The following is a 17041-nucleotide window of genomic DNA, read 5'->3' on the forward strand; positions in this document are numbered from 1 at the left end:
AACTTAAACTATACACTACTTGAAAGACAACCACCGAAGCCTTAAAAAGCAGCAAGTATTCAAGCAAGTGATCAAACAGAAATTCAAAAACAAATGAAAAATTCATTCAAGCATGAAATTCAATCTGGTTGGTAATCAAGCCAACTACCACTGACAGTTATTGCTGCGTTAAATAATAAATACAACGGATTTTTGTTATGTTAGACCTCATCTAACAAGTCATGATACAAACTACAAGTACACAAGGAAAAAAATTGAAGATATAACAGGCCTCTTATTTTAAAGACCTTAATGGAGGTATGTCCATGGAGATATCCAGGGACAAACCTCTAACCCTCCCATTATCGCATATTATCTTTAACATAAGTATCTTGTGCAACAGCATCTCGACTGAGCTTGATGCCCTTTTATCATCAAGGATCCATAACCAAGCAAGCCAAGAAAGCAGGCATCATCCCACTATAAAATTCAAACAAAGTTTTGAAACTTTGCCTGTGATGAGCATTTGTAGGACATAAGCAAAGTGGGATGAACCGGGAAGCTATTGGTAAATAAAGCAGGGTAATCTTAGTAGGGGTTCACATCTATGTATCATCCAACTCGACAAGTTGAGCTCGTCTCTCAGCAGCCTTCTTCCTAACAAAGATTCCCCATCGAAGGGCCGCTTTAAGCTTGAGCCATCCCACAACTGCTTTCCCAGAAGAGCGGCCTCTATCCTCATCAAAATTGAAGTTGATTGCTGGTGATGGTGCATAACCTGCCGGATATGGGTATGCTTCTTCAGCAACGACAGGAGTTTGAGCTTGATGACTACCACCCATCCCAAAGAGGCGAAGCAAATGTTGCATGTCTTCGTGTTCAAGCATCTGATTGCTTCTCATGCGGATTTCATCCTCTGATAGTAAGTTCTCACTTCCTCGGTAATCAGCATAGTTGGTGGTTCCAACAGGCTGCATTCCAGAGAAAGAGGGTTGTGCTGATCCAAGAGAAAAAGCATTATTGTTTCTAAGTTGGCTTAGACCCGAAGAGCCCATAAATTGATTTGGAGGCAAAAATGAGGGGGCATCAAACTGTGCAGATCCATTAAGGTTCATTGTTTGTGACTGTGCAGAATATCTTGTCCCCATTGTATCATGTAAACCTGAAACATAAATACAAGCTTGTATTAGTAATGCTATATTTGTTGTTTATATGGTAGTTTTATCGTTTGCTTTGTGAAAAATCCTTTGTAGCAGTGAAAAGGTGAAAAATAAAGATGCTTTTTAAAAATGCCAAGAATTTTACCTCCCATCTTGAGATTAGGATCCACAGAAGGCTGCTCCACAGGAGCAACAGGTAAACTGGGTAGCGAGAGTTGATGGTTGTAGAAATTGGGGTTTGGTTGGGAAACTGATGCTTCAGTCCTCGAAGAATCTTCAATAGTGCTCTGCTTTAAGCTCAAGAGAGACTTGCCATCATATTCCACAACATGCATCCAGTTCTCATATGCTTTCTTTATTAAGGAATCTGCATAGACCTGCCAACATAATAGATATTCAGCCAACATATTAAACACATACCTAACCATGCTTAACATGGTTAAGGTTTGCAAAAATCATTCTTCTTCATTCAACCTTGTAAGGTCAATTTCAAGCTGCATATGTTGCATTTATGGTCCAATTCCACAAGTCTTACTCAATTAGGTGATCAATCAATATGCCCGTTTGGATGCAAATATTTAGGCATACATTTTTAAAATTGAAAGCAACATTATCACAAATGGTGAAATGGTAACAGCGAGTGTAAGGATTTTTTTTTTTATTTGAAAAAAGATAGGGGATTTGTTTCAGAGGAATATTCACCTTCTGAGTGTCCGAAAGCGAGTCAGTTGAGTAGTACTGACCACCAGCAAATAAGCCAATAAACTCATAAATGCTGTTGAAGATTACACCAACTCCTTGTGGACCATCGGGATAGTAGATAAAAACCTTGCCACTAAGTACACACGTCTTTGCGTGCTCCACAAGTGCATCCCACATCTTGTTTGACATGCCACTCCCTAGTATCTACAAAGATTTCAGTTATGTTAGTCAAATTCCTAAGATTGGATAGTCATCAAATAGCAAAAATATAACATTCTTACATTTCGCAGTCTCTGTGGATCTCTGACAACGAACCGCAAGAAATCTTCAACACTAACTATACCAGCTTTATTCAATCTCTTGTGAAAAGCCCCATCTTTCCCAATCTTCTCTAATCTCCAGACTTCATCATTTAGTGCAGGAGGATAGTGTTTTTTGTACACTAGATAAGACAAACACCACAAAAGCGAATTTATTAGATGCAAGGTCAGAGAAGAGGGAGGAAACCTAAGCTGGAAAAAAAGGAAACACAGGAACACATAGATTAGAGAAAGTCAACTCACATTCCCCTCTATGATCCTTGACAGTGAAAGCTTCTGTCTTTGCTTCACGGATACGAACAACTTCATCATTACCAGTGGCAACCTTCAGACCTAATCTGAACTGTCTGCTTCTTATCCAGCTTGAATTATCAGTGAATGTCAGTTCTCCAAGGGTTCCTACACCTTCTTTCAGTGTCACTTGCACATCTCCAGTTAAAAGGGGCCTCTTTCCTTCACGCTCTTTCACCAAATGACTTTCAAAATCTTCTTGGGTCCAATCAGCATCATCTTCATCATTGAAATCACCTTCAAGCACAACAATATCCAGTTTCGCAGATGATTCTGGACCCGTTGTGACAAGTTGCCCACTATTTGCATCAATTAACACAATGTGGATTGCAGCTCCTTGCTCGCCTTCTACTTTTCCTCCAGTAAAAAGGGGTAGAGAAAGCCTACTTCTAAAATGAAGCTGCAAGTTTCTTCCATCAGGTGCCTCTATCCGCTTGGGAGAAGTCCTACAAAATTGAACAAAGTTCAGCCTTACAGTTCTTTCAAATTATTATTAGGCTACAGCTTTGGTTAGAATTTAAGCTTTTTAAATTTATAAATAATTTGAACTGTGAAACCTTTTAGTTATATTTAGGTGGTATGCAAGAACTTAAGCAAAGCTAAGTAAATTCTCTCAAACATCAATTAGTTGAGTTTTACCTTCCATTTCCAACAAGCCTTGCTGGCCCCAACTTTGCCAAAGCACGTTCAACTTCTTCACTAACCTGTTCATTGTTCATACAGACCGACTATAAGAGAAGCACAAAGCAGCATGTGTCATAAAGTAGATACTTACAGTACACAAGTAGGTAGTTTCTAGTAATTAGTGAGGCCAAGAAGTATAAACTACCCCCTTCCCCCGAAAAATTAGAATGTCAAATTAAAAATGGTTTGCTTCTAGTATAAGAAAGTGTTAAAAACCAATTAAGAACAGTATTTTGATTTCAAAATTAATCATCCAAACTTATCCCTTATTAGGAAGCAAAGAATCATACATAAGTTTGATTATCTTACAACTCTCCGAAGAATGGGTTCCAAGGATGAGCAGAGCCTCTGCAAACTATCCACCTTCAAGGCTTCCACAATCACACTGCAGTAGAGTAAAACAATACTTAATACTGAAAAATGTAAGCTCGAGAAACACACGAATCTTGAAGCAAAAACTCAAAGTTAATCCCAAATCCCTATTTTACAAAAACTGTAAACTAATGCATATTTTTTTGTTATTGTTTCCACTAAGCAGTAAACTAATACACAACTTCTCTACTCAAACTAAAGCATAACTCTAATAGAATTAGAGTACTTAAGCTTTGTCTCGGACTTTGCCTACATTTTGATTTCGTTCGGGAAATTTCAAGTCATATGGTATATAAAGTAAGTTGTACTCCGTAAATTGAATTTAAAATTTATCATATTTATGGTAAACATGTTTAGTATGAAATGTTACAACTAAAGACTAGAAACCACTTTTTTCTAGTTTCCATAAACTAAAACAACAATAAACAAGCCCTTTGTTGATTATATAATTTCATTTCCTATTTTGAAACTTCCAAATCTTCATCATGTTAAATTAAATAATTAAATTTTATTTTTTTTCTATCAAGAATTACTGAACTAAGATAAGAAAGGAACTTCACAACTTCATTATAGTGACCACTTTATTACCCAATACAACTCTTTAAGAAAATTAAAACTACAAGAAATAGCTCAATACTATTGAAGATTCAATTTTTAATATTATAAAATAAAATTGACAAAATCAACCAAACAACCAGAAAAATTCATCCAAAACCCAGAAAAAATCAACCATCAAACATCAAAACCCATCAATTCAAACAAAACCAAATCCACCAAATTACAGTGTAAGAGTAAAGATTAAGAGAAAAAAGAAAGAACCTAGCTAAAGCAGGTCTTTTGCGATCAGGTTGACCATCTTCATCAGCAGCAGTTGAGTTTGAATCCAAAGCTCTTTTCTCTCTCCCACCATTACCACCACCTCCACCACCCATACTATTCGATCTTTCCATATATCTTGTCTGCATTTTTTTTTTCTTTTTTTGTCACTTCCCTTTATAAATCAAAAATGGATCTGAACAAACAATAAAACAAAATAAAATAAAAATCCCAGATGCAAAATCTCTTATCTCATCCTAAACAAATACCCAAATCCTCGATTCGAGTTATTATTAATATTATTAAAACTCAATGGAAAAACATGCTATCGGCCGACTAGCCAATAGACACTAGTATAACTAAAGAGAGAGTTAAAAAGAGAGCGGGAAAAAAAAAAGTTGGAACCTTTATTATTGGATTGGATTTATTGGTGTTTTGGAAATAAGGGTAGAACATTCAACGAAAGGTCTGGGAATTTTCCTTCAAAACTGACGGCTTTTGCATCAATCAATAAAAAGATGAAAAGAAAAACGCGGTTTTTTTAAATGATTTTGTTTTTGTGAGATTTTGTGAATTGAGAGATGTTATGAATGAGCTTATAGCTTATTGGAGGGGGGTCCTTGACTCTTTGAGAAGTCACTTTCATTATTATATGATATGGATTGCCTAAACTAACCTTATAGAAAATACCAAGATTGGGGTGTATCATAAAATGTTTGTATACCATGTGTGAATCATTCAAGAATAAGATATAGGACAATTGGGGTTCTATTTTGGTGTCGAATAATTCATATTCATTCCAATATTATGTATAATTTATTAATAGAAAGTTGGTAATTTAGTGTGCATACCAAAAAAAAAATAATAAGTAAGTATATATCTTTATTACTAAGGTATATTGTTATACTTGAAACTCTTATGGAAAAAACAATACAAAAGTCATAAAATATCATAATTAAGAATATATATTTTTTTTTCACTTATTTCATGTCTAATAAGAATATTCTAATAAGGTTCAATAATATTTATGATAAGGATTGATAATTTTAAAGGAATAAGATAATAATTAATAAATTAAGATAAAAAGGCAAAATGAGATAAGTGAAATTCTATTGATATGCATTTCACAACATATTGACTTGGGCTTATAAAACTTATTTTAAGTAATGTTATCTTCACCTAAATTTCATTAATCTAATATGTATCTTCCTTTAGTAAATATTCATTACACCGGGTTGTGTTGTGTCATGACTGTTGTGTTGTGTCATGACGTGCTTGTGTGCCTAACTTAAATCTCGCTTATCATACTACACTTGATTTTGTCAAGCCGTGTTTTTTTCGAGCAGTAATATTCTACCAAAAATATAGTTTAAACCTATTTTGTACTGTGTTGTCTCGTGCTAGCTTATCCATGCATTTGTCTTGTCGTGATTTTCGTGACGGGTCATGTTGTACACCACTTGACAAATTATCATCTCAATCTTCTTGTTCAAGGTCCGGGTTTGACTTTATACTAAAATCACACAATATGAAGAAGATGGCATATTCTAATCTATCTTTCATATATTTTTTCGTATCTTACATACAATAACCGATATTGTAATGCCTACATGCCATTTAGTTTGAAAGGAAGAATTTGATCGAGTAAGTCAAATTTTAAGCTAGAAGGTATTAAAACCCTAATTTTTCACTAATTTGTATATACCGGCCTTATTGACCTATGCAAGTGTTGGTTTTTTTTTTTTTTTTTTTTTTTTTTTTGGGCAATACTGGTCACAATCAACTCTAATTTAAACTAATATATGATGTGTTAACTATTATGTAACTAAATAGCAAATTAGTACACAATACATCAATTAATATCATTATATTTACCCATTGCTTAATCTTTATTTGAACTTTCAATAGTTGTACTTGGTAATTAGTACAAGTAAAGTTAAGTTGGTTGTGAATTCAATATTTCAATTGTATCTAGTCTCAAATTATCAGCTTATCAAAAATGATTCAAAGAGTAAATTGAGTAAAACTTTGAACATCCAATTTAATTTGTTTTTTTAGCTATAAAATATAAGAAAAATTAGGAGTCCAAAAAAGGATAAATTGCTTTTTGCTGACTCAGAGGCGTTGGTTTTATTGTGGGGCGGCGCTTAAATGAAGATCTTCATACAAATTAACAGGTTTACAGATAGTTGTATTAATTACATCAGAGCCGTTGATTTCATCTGACAAATTACACCCTGATTTTTAGGATTATGCACGTGTATTTTATTACTGTAAGTACTTAATTAAAGAATTTTGGAATTTTAATCAAGTGTGATAGTGACTAGGGGATGTTATTGCGGGGTTACCTTTTACTATCGTCTGATTTAATTAATTATTTTGTCGGTTTGATTTGAATATTTTCTGTCTTTTTATTATTCAAATTGAATTTAAATTGAAAAAAGTACACGAACTGTTGATCAATTGTGTGTTTTTATAATGTTAAAAATGGTTAATCTTGTGGAATAATTCTTTACATTATTAGATTATTTTTTATAGTACTTATAATTATGGTGTTATTGGCCTCATGAAGACCTCCTATTGTGGTGGCAAATAATTGAATATTGAATTGTTTGTAACACATTGGAGCACATGACACTCATAGCTACATAATTATAGGGTTCGGTTCGAAATTGATTAATTAATTATTATTTCATCAGTGTTAAATTAGTTTACGATATTCTTCATATTCAAAGGCACGTTGTTGTACTAAATCTATACCATGTATTTCTTAAAATTAGGTGTGGTGATCGTAGTACAGATAACTATATAGAAAGGAATGCGTTAAAATTATATTTATTACTTTATAGGGCTTGTTATCATTCTTAGATGCACACTTAATAGCTATTGCCGACTTTGAAAAGAGATCAAGGTGTAAATATGTAAGACAAACTTTTATAAAATGAGTATATTCCGATTGCCTTAATTGACAACTCTTTTCTTGCTATAAGTTATGTTGAGCCGAACTCTAACATGGCATAATTTAACCAAACTCAACTAACCTTCTCAAATTAATATACCAGTTTTAGCTTGGCTTGATTGAAATATATTGAATTTGAATTCGTACTCACCTTAATGCACAATGATCATGCAATACACAAAAGAAAGAACTACTGTTGTTCAATTGTTACTTAGCTTATGGTAGTGTTCGATTTGGACAAGTTGTGGTAAGAATCACTCAATTATTCTAGCCTTGGATTATGTGGAAGCTTGGGACTATGGATGGACTCATGGACAACAATGTATACAATATACAGTGTAAAAATCTCACAAAATCAAAATTTGAAATATAAAGTATAAAATTATTGCGAGTTCAACAGTGGCAAGTTAAATCAAATTAGATAAAAAGTACGGAGTACTTGTAATTCATAATTCCTCTGTTGCTTTAAAAAGAAATTTTATAAATATTGCTCCATATTCATTTTAAGAAAACAGATACATAATATCTATATTCACGGTCTTCACACTGCAAATATCTAATATACCCTTACTTTTTATTTGTAGCCACTACAGTAGCCACCCCAAAAGCAAGTTGAGATTTTACTTAAGATTAGAAATTGATTGGTAGGAAAAATACTAAAATCAAGGCCCCAAATCTAAAATTAGCCTAGCCAATCACCAAAAATGCACCAAATCAAACTTAACTAATATATATATATATATATATATATATATATATATATATATATATATATATATATATATATATTAATAGAATTTATAATTAGGATAGTATTCTCTCAAGACTATACCCTAACTTATCAGAAAAAATAAAAATATACTATTTATGAACGGATTGATATCTTGGTGAGCTTGCATAAAATAGCCCAAAAAAGCAACATATTTTGTTACTCTATTACCCTCTCTATTACCAAATCAAACTTAACTAATTATAATAATATAATCTTAATATGTGATAAATAGAAAGGGTTAGTTGGGTTAGTTAAAGCATTAGTCAAGTCAAGGTAAGTCAATCCTTAATTGCTTCAAAGTTACAAACTAACAAATGCTCACTACAAGTCATTGTGATTTGCAGCCACCCCATTCAATAAATAAAAATAAAATTAATTTATAATGAAAATTAAATGCCAAAAACATAAGAAAAAACAGTTGGTGTAAAGATGCCGAAGCATTAATTGAAGAAAATGGGATTGACAGATGCAGATTCAAAGTATAGGGTCTCTCATGCATTTGTTTGGCATGTGGATTTAGCTTGGCTTTAGTATACAATTGCGTTCTTATCACCCCTTTTCTTTTGGTAAACCATGTTACCATTATTTGTACACAATCTCCGGAACGATTAAATTTTTTTCCCTCCAAAACACTTTATGAAACTTTAATATTAAAGCGGCAAAAAAAAATAATACTATTATAATCGGTGTTTGAACAATATGGTGTAAACAAAAAATTTACCGCAGCATATCATAGGGCGTGCTAGAGAGATATGTTTTTTCTTCCCTAAAAGCGTAACCATTATCAAGAAACGAGGTTGATAGACCCTTTATATTTCACCCGTGTGGACAGTGGTACGAGTTAAACTCTCACAAATGGGGTGGGAGATTTAATCACTCTAATGGGTAAGGTTGCAAGTTGGAACTTTTAGTATTGCCTTTTGAGAAAGGGTGACCCAATAAGATTTTGTGTATCTTACTACCAGCAACCAGGTTAATAATTAAGATTCAAATGTATACACAACTCTAGAGGTCTCACAAATTACAAAATATATGGTAAATTTACATGTACGTTTACTGGTGTGAGGAAATAGTAATAGCATCAGTTCAATTTCTGCTTGTGTAGTTGTGTTAGTGTTGATTATGTTTCACTTGTCTCCTAATTCCTGTGCTTAGTTTCTACATTGAGCCTGCAAACTCAGATCAGGCAAACACCAGTCCCCTCAGAAGATTGACAAACCGGCACCCCATCGTTGTCACCAGGGCATTGGCAAGACAATCATGCACAATGGTCGCAAAAAAGGATTGTCCAAAGCATCAAAATTCTTTCAGAACCACTTTGTATGAAGCAAATTGTTTATCACTACACGTCTACACATACTTTGTCCAGTACCCCCAAAACTCCAGTACATTTTGCTAGCATAACTATCAAGAAAATGTAAGCCTTCAATAAATACATGTTAAGTTACAAAATGGGTGTTACAAGCTAACGCCTTTTTTTACCATTTATCTTCCCTTTCCTCCTCTCCCTTTTGCTGACTAGCTTTGTCCGGGATCTACCCTTGGTGGATTTTTTAAAGGCCTTCTTCTTGCTTACAGGAATATTTTGCTTTTTTACAGCTTCTCCAGTAGACCCTGGTAGCGGTAATAATGGCGCTGACTTTTCAGTAGGACTCTCTTCAAGTCCGATTTCACTTGTAGTAACTGTGACCATTATATCACCATTTTCATATGACGTTGTCCCTTCAACTAAAGAAGAAAGTGCAAAAAAAAGTGTCAAAATCTAGTCGTGTAAAGCAGTCACTCAAATAACTTAGAAAATATAAGATGATTTAATATATCCCCAACATTCCCCAATCTGAGGCATCTGCTTTTGCTAAAGGGGCATATATCTCACATGCATCCCAACAATGTCAAAACACAAAATCCCAACAAGAGTATCCTAGGAGAATTTTAACGAAATATTTTCAGCTGAAAGGATATATAGCCTATTTTTAGATAAGAATCTTGTCACTATCAACTTTGGCATCTGAAACTTTAGCAAAAGTTATTTTTCGAGTCCCTAACTATAATAAATATCGAAGTTTGGCTAACTGAAGTGTGCAAAATACGTACGGAGTAACATATCTTTCAAGTTCCATTGACTGGTTTACTATAAGCACTTCAGCAGTCAGATCTCAGTATTCTTTGCTGACTTCACAAACCACGGTTAGATGTGGGACTACTCTGTTTACTAGTAACAGAAGAAACTCTTAGACTATGGGAGAAAGCTACTTCCCTCGAGTCGAAGTAATAGAATACCTTCTCCCTTTATTCCTTAAAGCAGTACATATGTTAGTAACCCAACTCCCTCCTCCACTCTCGAATTCATTGATTTTAATATCTTATGTATTAGTTAGATTTGAATTTCTTTTGTAGATGTTGTATGACTTTTTATTAATGCACAGATTTTACTACTACGTATTAAAAATATGGTTCAGTATTTCGGAACCCATTGCAAAAAGCTCAGTTTTAATGATATTCAAACTGAAAATTGTCACTTTATATTAACTTACCTAAATCATACTGTATTAGTTCATAAAACCCCAAGTAGAATGACGCAGCTTTGATGATACTCAAACCAAAAAACTGTCATTTACTATGTTACCTAACTCATACTCCACTTTTTTTTTTTTTTTTTTTTTTTTTTTTTTTTTTTTTTTGGAAAGAAATACTCTTTAGTTTACAAACAATTTATGATAGCACTAGATAATTCTTGAGCCATGCTCAATTTTTTAAATTATTGATGATTGAAACATAGAAGTTTCTAGATAAATATAACACAATGGTCAAATAATAATAATAGTCTTCAAAAAAAAAAAATATATATATATATATATATATAACAAATAATAAAAATAATAATAATAAATAAATAAATACTACTACAATGAATTTTTAAGGCAAATTAATGCTTCTATAAAAATTAAATAAATAAATAAAGTAGAGTTTAGGAGGGAAAATTCCCTCCAAAAAAAACTCTTAAGAGTAATAGATTTTCTGATGTTATCATTAAAACAGTCTTTTAAGTGTAAAATTCCTGTAATTATGTGATGGTGAATTATTAGTAAGCAATGTCAATCCATCTAAAAGAGATATATTGGACCACAAGCCCACAATCAATCAGCTAACCAATTAAAGTCAAAAAACTAAAGGTGCATGGCATAAGTTACGAAGTATTTCTTTAAAACCATATACAAATATAGAAATGCTGTATAACCATGATGTATAGGCTCAATGCATGAATAAAATCAAAGATAGTGAGACAATACCAGAAGCCAATGGGTTCAGCTCAATCTCATCGTTTTGCTCCTGATCTTCATCAACAGGTTTAGCACCATCTTCAGGTGGGGCGCCACCATACAGCACATATTCCTTTTCCTTTCTCCTCTGTAACAAAGAGGAAACCAAAATTAAAACACCTACAATAAAAGGCCAGTCAACTGATGTTTAGAAAACAAAAACCAACTCTTATAGGAATAATTTCAAGCAAGGAGCTGAATCCAGTAGAAAAACTGATGGTAATTGACTAATTGTATACCATACCATATACTAACTGGATCTAATTTGTTCATATTATAGGACAGGAAACACTATTACATCAAGGCCCGTTTTGCAAGCGAAGATATACTTGTATATCAATCAATCAAAGCCTTAATCCCATAAGTGGGGTCAGCTACATGAACATATACTTGTACAATGAAGAAAAATGTAACTTCATAGAACATGTTCCAAGTAATAAAAGGAAAACAAATACTATCGATTACTTCTACAATGCCTATTATATCACCTAAAGGATTAGAATATGGCCTAAGGAGTAAGGACCTAGATCCAACACCCACCAACATATAATTAAATTTTTGTGCTCTATGATGGAGAACAAAATTTGCATTACAAGTTTCTTAAATGTGGTAAATACCAGCATGTAACCCCAATAACCCCAACAGTGATGAGTGAACTACACATGGCCCTAAAGCCCCTGATACCTCTACTCAACAAAAGTGTCTAAGAACATGCTAATGATATTCAATAATTTTCCATCAGCATTAGCAGTTTCACATGCTCTAATTCTACCAATGTAAGAATATGTATACAGGTTAGAATAAGGAAGTTTCCACCAAAGAATAGATTTAAAGATATGACTTGAGTCGTACGATAAAAGATAACCTTTTCATTGTATACATATGTGACACCACCAAAAACCTGCAGTTGGAGCAGGATTATGTAGATATCGTAACTGAAAGTATGGTGCAACAACGCATTTAGATTGTGGCACCTCTTAACATCTAGACTCACAAGGATCTTCATACAAGACATAAAAGTAATCTAAAGCAAGAGAATATATGCTATTCTAAAACACGTCCAACTTTCTATTGGAAAAGTGAAGGATGCTTTCCCTATAATTTGTTCACATTTTTCATGATTAAGTGAAATACAAAGCAACAGGAACAAACAAAGAAATCATAAGAAAATTTTCTGATATCTCTGATTGCTTTAATACGCCCAATTCCATCTCCAACAGATTCAAACATAAACTCTTTTAACAGTGTAAATAAGCAAATTTCTAGCTTACAACATAAGAATAAAACTACACAGTACAGATCTGAGATTCTGAGAACTTGAGAAGGGATTATACAAATGACACAAAAGGTAGATGATGCAATTCTTAAGAGAAACAACCAAAAAAATTGATTGGTTGTAACTGTTAAAACACTCCCATGGGACTCAAGCAAGTAGGTCAAAGGTAAAAAAGCTGTCTACTGAATCCAACTCAGTAATGCACTAATGCTATAATATGATTAAAAATTAAGCTCACAATATTAATGTTTACCATACAATTGAGTGACAGACTAAAAAGATACGACGATAATCATTAGAGCTTCACATAGATTTGATGAAACTGATTCTAAAGCTGCTGATGCAAAGAAATGTTGTTTACTGCATTGCCAAGGAGATCCAGTTTAATCTATATTGGTCCATTGGAGGGGAAAGGTGGCTGCAGCCGTAAATCCAGCAAAATGAAGCAATGTGATAAATTATTATAGTAGAAGAGAGGAAACGGTGGTACATATACTAGTAAATGATTCTTTGAGAAAATTATCTAGGTTCTCTTACTTATATCCTTAAAGCATCTCCAATGGTTGCTAATAGAGACTTACTTGCAACTACCTAGTATTCCCAAGCTGGTTGCCAACCATTCAAATAAAAAATGGGTGATGGCTTGCCCAAGCAAATTTGCTTTGACAGTATCTACAGAGAAGGGGGAGTGGAATCAGAAAAAATGATAGCTAACCATTGGATCACATTGTAGCTACAAAGAAAGTAGCTTGAAAGACCAGTGTGGCATGACAGGCTATAACATACACTTGACTAACCAGCCATTGGAGTAGTTCTAGACTCCTTAAGGTTATTTCTTTTCTTTCTTTTCCTCAAGATCAGCTAGGATGCTAGATGTCTTCTACTATCTCATAACCAAAACAAAGATCTTGGTAAAGACTAGCTGAGATCATCCATCAACATTTCAAACTCACGTAGCATATACTCAAACAAGAAACTTTTAACTTTCAGCCTAAATCCTAGGTGTTGTACTGAACTAATCCCTTGTGTAAGCCTTTTGTTCTAGAAACCTTCATCACCCTTTTAGTCAGAATTATTTAATGTCATTTTGTTTCCCTTTCTAATTCAATTCCATCTATCTTTTCCCATCCTCACCCCTAAATAATAATCGTGAAGCCTTTGTAGCAGATCTTACAATAAACAAAATCAACAGGGTAGTTATCTTTATATTGACCACAAATCTCAACAAATCCATGGCAAAGTTAACCTTCCACCATTCTGTTTCAGAATCTCAAAAGGCATGATAAATAGAAAAGGAGCAGTAAGTATAAACCAAGTCATATAAATATCGGTTATAAATTTATAATGGCATTAGACAGAATGACATATCTACCTTTTTACGATCTTCAAGGCGCTTGCGCCTTTCAGCTTCTCCTTGCTGCTTCAGAGCTTCCTTTCTCCTCTTCTTCTTTCGTTTGTGGAACCCACCCACATAATCCCTGTTCCAATCAAAACCATAATTACTTCCTACCACTTCTCAACAACTTCTTCATTCATTAATTCAGTTAATTACTTAAGATCAGCTTATTGACTATAATATAGCCAAAAGCAAGGGTATTAATAGATAACCAAAGCCAAAAAAAATCAGACTAAAAAGCAGGTAACCGTATCAGGTAAATTAACAAAATCAGTCCAGTAAGCAGACAAAAAAATAGAGGCTAAACAGTTTGGTTAATGTACAACTTTTTACAAAACGGTTGACTGAAATACCAATATAACTTTTTTAAATCAACTGCGGCTAAGTGCTTCACCCTCTTAGCTTTCCATCTGCAACTCTAGGCTCTTAATACCTCAAAGATAATAATTTGATGAATTAAAAAAGGTAAGTCACACTATTCTTTTCTTTCAAATAATTATCTTAAAAAAATTTATCAACCTGGGCAAATTTCCCCTTAACTTGAACAGGTTTGAAGTAATTTTTTTTTTTTTTTTTTTTTTTTTGGAAGGGAAGGTAAACAACTGAATATATTGAGATGCACAGGTTCTTCAATCTTAACTATCCAAATCAGAACATTTATACATCATCATAAAGAAAAATGATGTAGCCAACAAATTTTCTCACTTCTCCATTTCCAAGGGTTTAACCGTTTAATTGAGTATATGGAAACCAAAGAGAATGAAACTTTGGCATGACATGATTACTGTTAAATCAAAGTTATGCTTGTGATACCAAATTGCCAAAGAAAAATTCATTAACTGAACAGAGAGATGGAGAATTACGTTACATGCAGGCTAAGCCATAAGTTAGGTGATTGAAACAGATAAACACCTTATGCAACAATATAATTTACTTAAGCTAGAAGGATGTATACCAAAGTGGCTAGCGAATTAACAGCACTTCTGTACAAGGTATACACAGTGTATGTTAATTTCATGGTCACATTAGAAAGAATTAAAGAATAGAATGAAGAAATGCACCCCATAAGATAGGAATTGGAATACATGTGAACTCTTTTTATAAAAATTTAATATATATATATATATATATATATATATATAAAAAGAGTAGCAAGACATTAAATTTAAATGCTTCATGCATCATGCTAGGAGTGCTAATCTTGTAGCAAGAATGAATTGCTACCAGCTTAAACACAACTCTAATTAAAGATCCAAGCTTGATCCAATGAAATTATTAGACAAACAAGCTGAGATACAATAGCAAAGTACTTCTACTTCTCATCGATATCACCATTCCTATATTCAATCAATCAATCAAAGCCTTAATCCCATAAGTGGGGTTGGCTACATTAACCAAATTGGATTATTCCATGTAGTCATCATTCCCATATTATCTTTTACAAATCTTCAACTCCCTTTCATGTCAAGTTTATACCTTTTTACAATATTATCATTCTTTGATGATGCTTCGTAGTAATTTGTAATGTCTCTCACTTCATTTGTTCAGTTGTTTGTCATTTGCCACTAGCAATCTAGCATTACTTATTAGTGTTGTTACTACAATTGCTTCTAAAGTTCCAACCTTATCCTAATTCCACTAATTTTCTTCAAATGATACAATTTTCATCAATAATCTACCACTACGAATTTTAAGCTACAAATCATTGTATTTTTAAAGCTAAATTAAAACCCTTTCAGTGTTAATACAAATTCAAGAAACTATATCAACATTAGTCTCAAATTTCTCCCCTAATCAACAAAATTCCTAAAATACCCAAATCCTATCTCATCAACCCACACCAAATTACTTTAACAAATAAGCTTAGTGCCATTTTAGGCATAATCTATGCTTCTAATAATAGAAGAAAAAAATCTTCAAAACCCAAAAATCACCATAAAATCACAAAAATGTACACATAACAACCTTTAATTCATCCAAAGTAAATTAAAAACAAAATTGAAAATTGGGTATTTGTTTTTTGGGAGATGGGGTTTAATACCTTAAGTCTTTTTCATTGAAAGTGACAGCGAGAGATTTATTACGAAGAGCTCTCTTGCTGATATGCACACTGTTCATCGGCGGCTTCCCGACAATCGCGCCATCCGCCTCCGTCTTCATTGCCACCACCAAGAAGACTCACTGCAAGAGAGACTAAAGGAAGTACTCCAATTGTTTTTGTGTCTTTTTGTTCTGAGCTTTGGCTTTCTCTCTAGCCCTAATTTTTTTTAGCCCAATTCTCAATTTGGCCTTAATTCCTTGTTATAGAACGAGTATTTGTTTTATGTTTTTTTTTTTTGGGAGGGGATAGTCGGATAGGTTTAGAGAAAACACATTACTCTGTATTAGATTGGACTCTCTTACTGCCTTATCGAACAATCTAACCTATTATCGTACGAGTGTGCAAATAAGATCATTTAGGAGTGGGGAAAAGGGTAAGGCCGTTTGGGAAACCCCTACCTCTAATTACCGCGGGGATTAATGATTAATCTCACCATTAGACCAAGTATAATTTGGTGGATTTTTTTTTTTTTTTAACTCCCTCTACTTTATAATCGCAATAAACTAGCCTTTGCACACCGTTCAACCAAAAAAAAAAAAGAATTAGAACACCCAATTACCCAATGTACATAATTCAGCCCAAATTTACATAATTTCCTCTTTCCCTCTCACTCAACCTACTCATGAGTTAAGTATCTTGTGTTTACTTATTTAAAATGTCCCTTCTTTAAAAAACTACCAATGATAAAGAGACATTGTGAATATATACTTTTTAAAGTAAATTACAAGCCATTTTATCCACATTTAGTAAGATTGGAACCTCCTTGATGATCCAAGATAGAAAATTTATCAAGGGAACCAATATTTTATTGGTATGACTGTATGAGTTGATTTTTTAACATGTCAAACTAGCAACTCCCATCAATGACATACAATATACCAATTGTTTTATAC

At 33.2% G+C, this 17041-nt stretch overlaps 2 protein-coding genes across 3 annotated transcripts; both read right to left on the reverse strand.

Moving 5' to 3' along the window:
- Positions 1-82: 82 nt before the first annotated feature.
- LOC110693531 (calmodulin-binding protein 60 B-like) lies at positions 83-4892 on the reverse strand. 2 transcript variants are annotated; one of them, XM_021870652.1, is made up of 9 exons: positions 4730-4892; positions 4328-4520; positions 3446-3521; positions 3092-3156; positions 2405-2898; positions 2123-2283; positions 1842-2045; positions 1285-1516; positions 585-1141 (listed from the first exon to the last, which is right to left on the reverse strand). In XM_021870652.1, the coding sequence occupies exons 2-9, from the start codon at positions 4471-4473 to the stop codon at positions 585-587; spliced, it is 1935 nt and encodes a 644-aa protein (XP_021726344.1). In that variant the 5' UTR covers positions 4474-4520; positions 4730-4892. The 2 variants fall into 2 exon arrangements, with proteins under 2 accessions (XP_021726345.1, XP_021726344.1); XM_021870653.1 differs by lacking the exon at positions 4730-4892 and having other exon boundaries at positions 83-1141; positions 4328-4473.
- A 4447-nt stretch (positions 4893-9339) lies between these two features.
- Positions 9340-16352, reverse strand: LOC110693532 (ankyrin repeat and KH domain-containing protein 1-like). The gene is made up of 4 exons (XM_021870654.1): positions 16089-16352; positions 14024-14129; positions 11346-11463; positions 9340-9783 (listed from the first exon to the last, which is right to left on the reverse strand). Exons 1-4 carry the CDS (start codon positions 16205-16207, stop codon positions 9521-9523), a joined length of 606 nt encoding a protein of 201 aa, XP_021726346.1. The 5' UTR covers positions 16208-16352; the 3' UTR covers positions 9340-9520.
- Between the last annotated feature and the right edge of the window lie 689 nt (positions 16353-17041).

Source organism: Chenopodium quinoa, unplaced genomic scaffold (assembly GCF_001683475.1).
Source record: "Chenopodium quinoa cultivar QQ74 unplaced genomic scaffold, ASM168347v1, whole genome shotgun sequence".
In the NCBI taxonomy this organism is placed as follows: domain Eukaryota; kingdom Viridiplantae; phylum Streptophyta; class Magnoliopsida; order Caryophyllales; family Amaranthaceae; genus Chenopodium; species Chenopodium quinoa.

Excerpts from the sequence above, each read along its gene's own strand:
- LOC110693531 (XM_021870653.1), bottom strand. The coding sequence starts at position 4,473 with ATGCAGACAAGATATATGGAAAGATCGAATAGTATGGGTGGTGGAGGT. Across the intron at positions 1,517-1,841 it reads CGCTTTCGGACACTCAGAAG|GTCTATGCAGATTCCTTAAT; the intron begins GTGAATATTCCT and ends TTATGTTGGCAG. Across the intron at positions 1,142-1,284 it reads TCCTAATCTCAAGATGGGAG|GTTTACATGATACAATGGGG; the intron begins GTAAAATTCTTG and ends TTTATGTTTCAG.
- LOC110693532 (XM_021870654.1), bottom strand. The coding sequence starts at position 16,207 with ATGAAGACGGAGGCGGATGGCGCGATTGTCGGGAAGCCGCCGATGAAC. Across the intron at positions 11,464-14,023 it reads GCCTTGAAGATCGTAAAAAG|AGGAGAAAGGAAAAGGAATA; the intron begins GTAGATATGTCA and ends TCTTTGTTACAG. Across the intron at positions 9,784-11,345 it reads GCTGAACCCATTGGCTTCTG|TTGAAGGGACAACGTCATAT; the intron begins GTATTGTCTCAC and ends TTTCTTCTTTAG.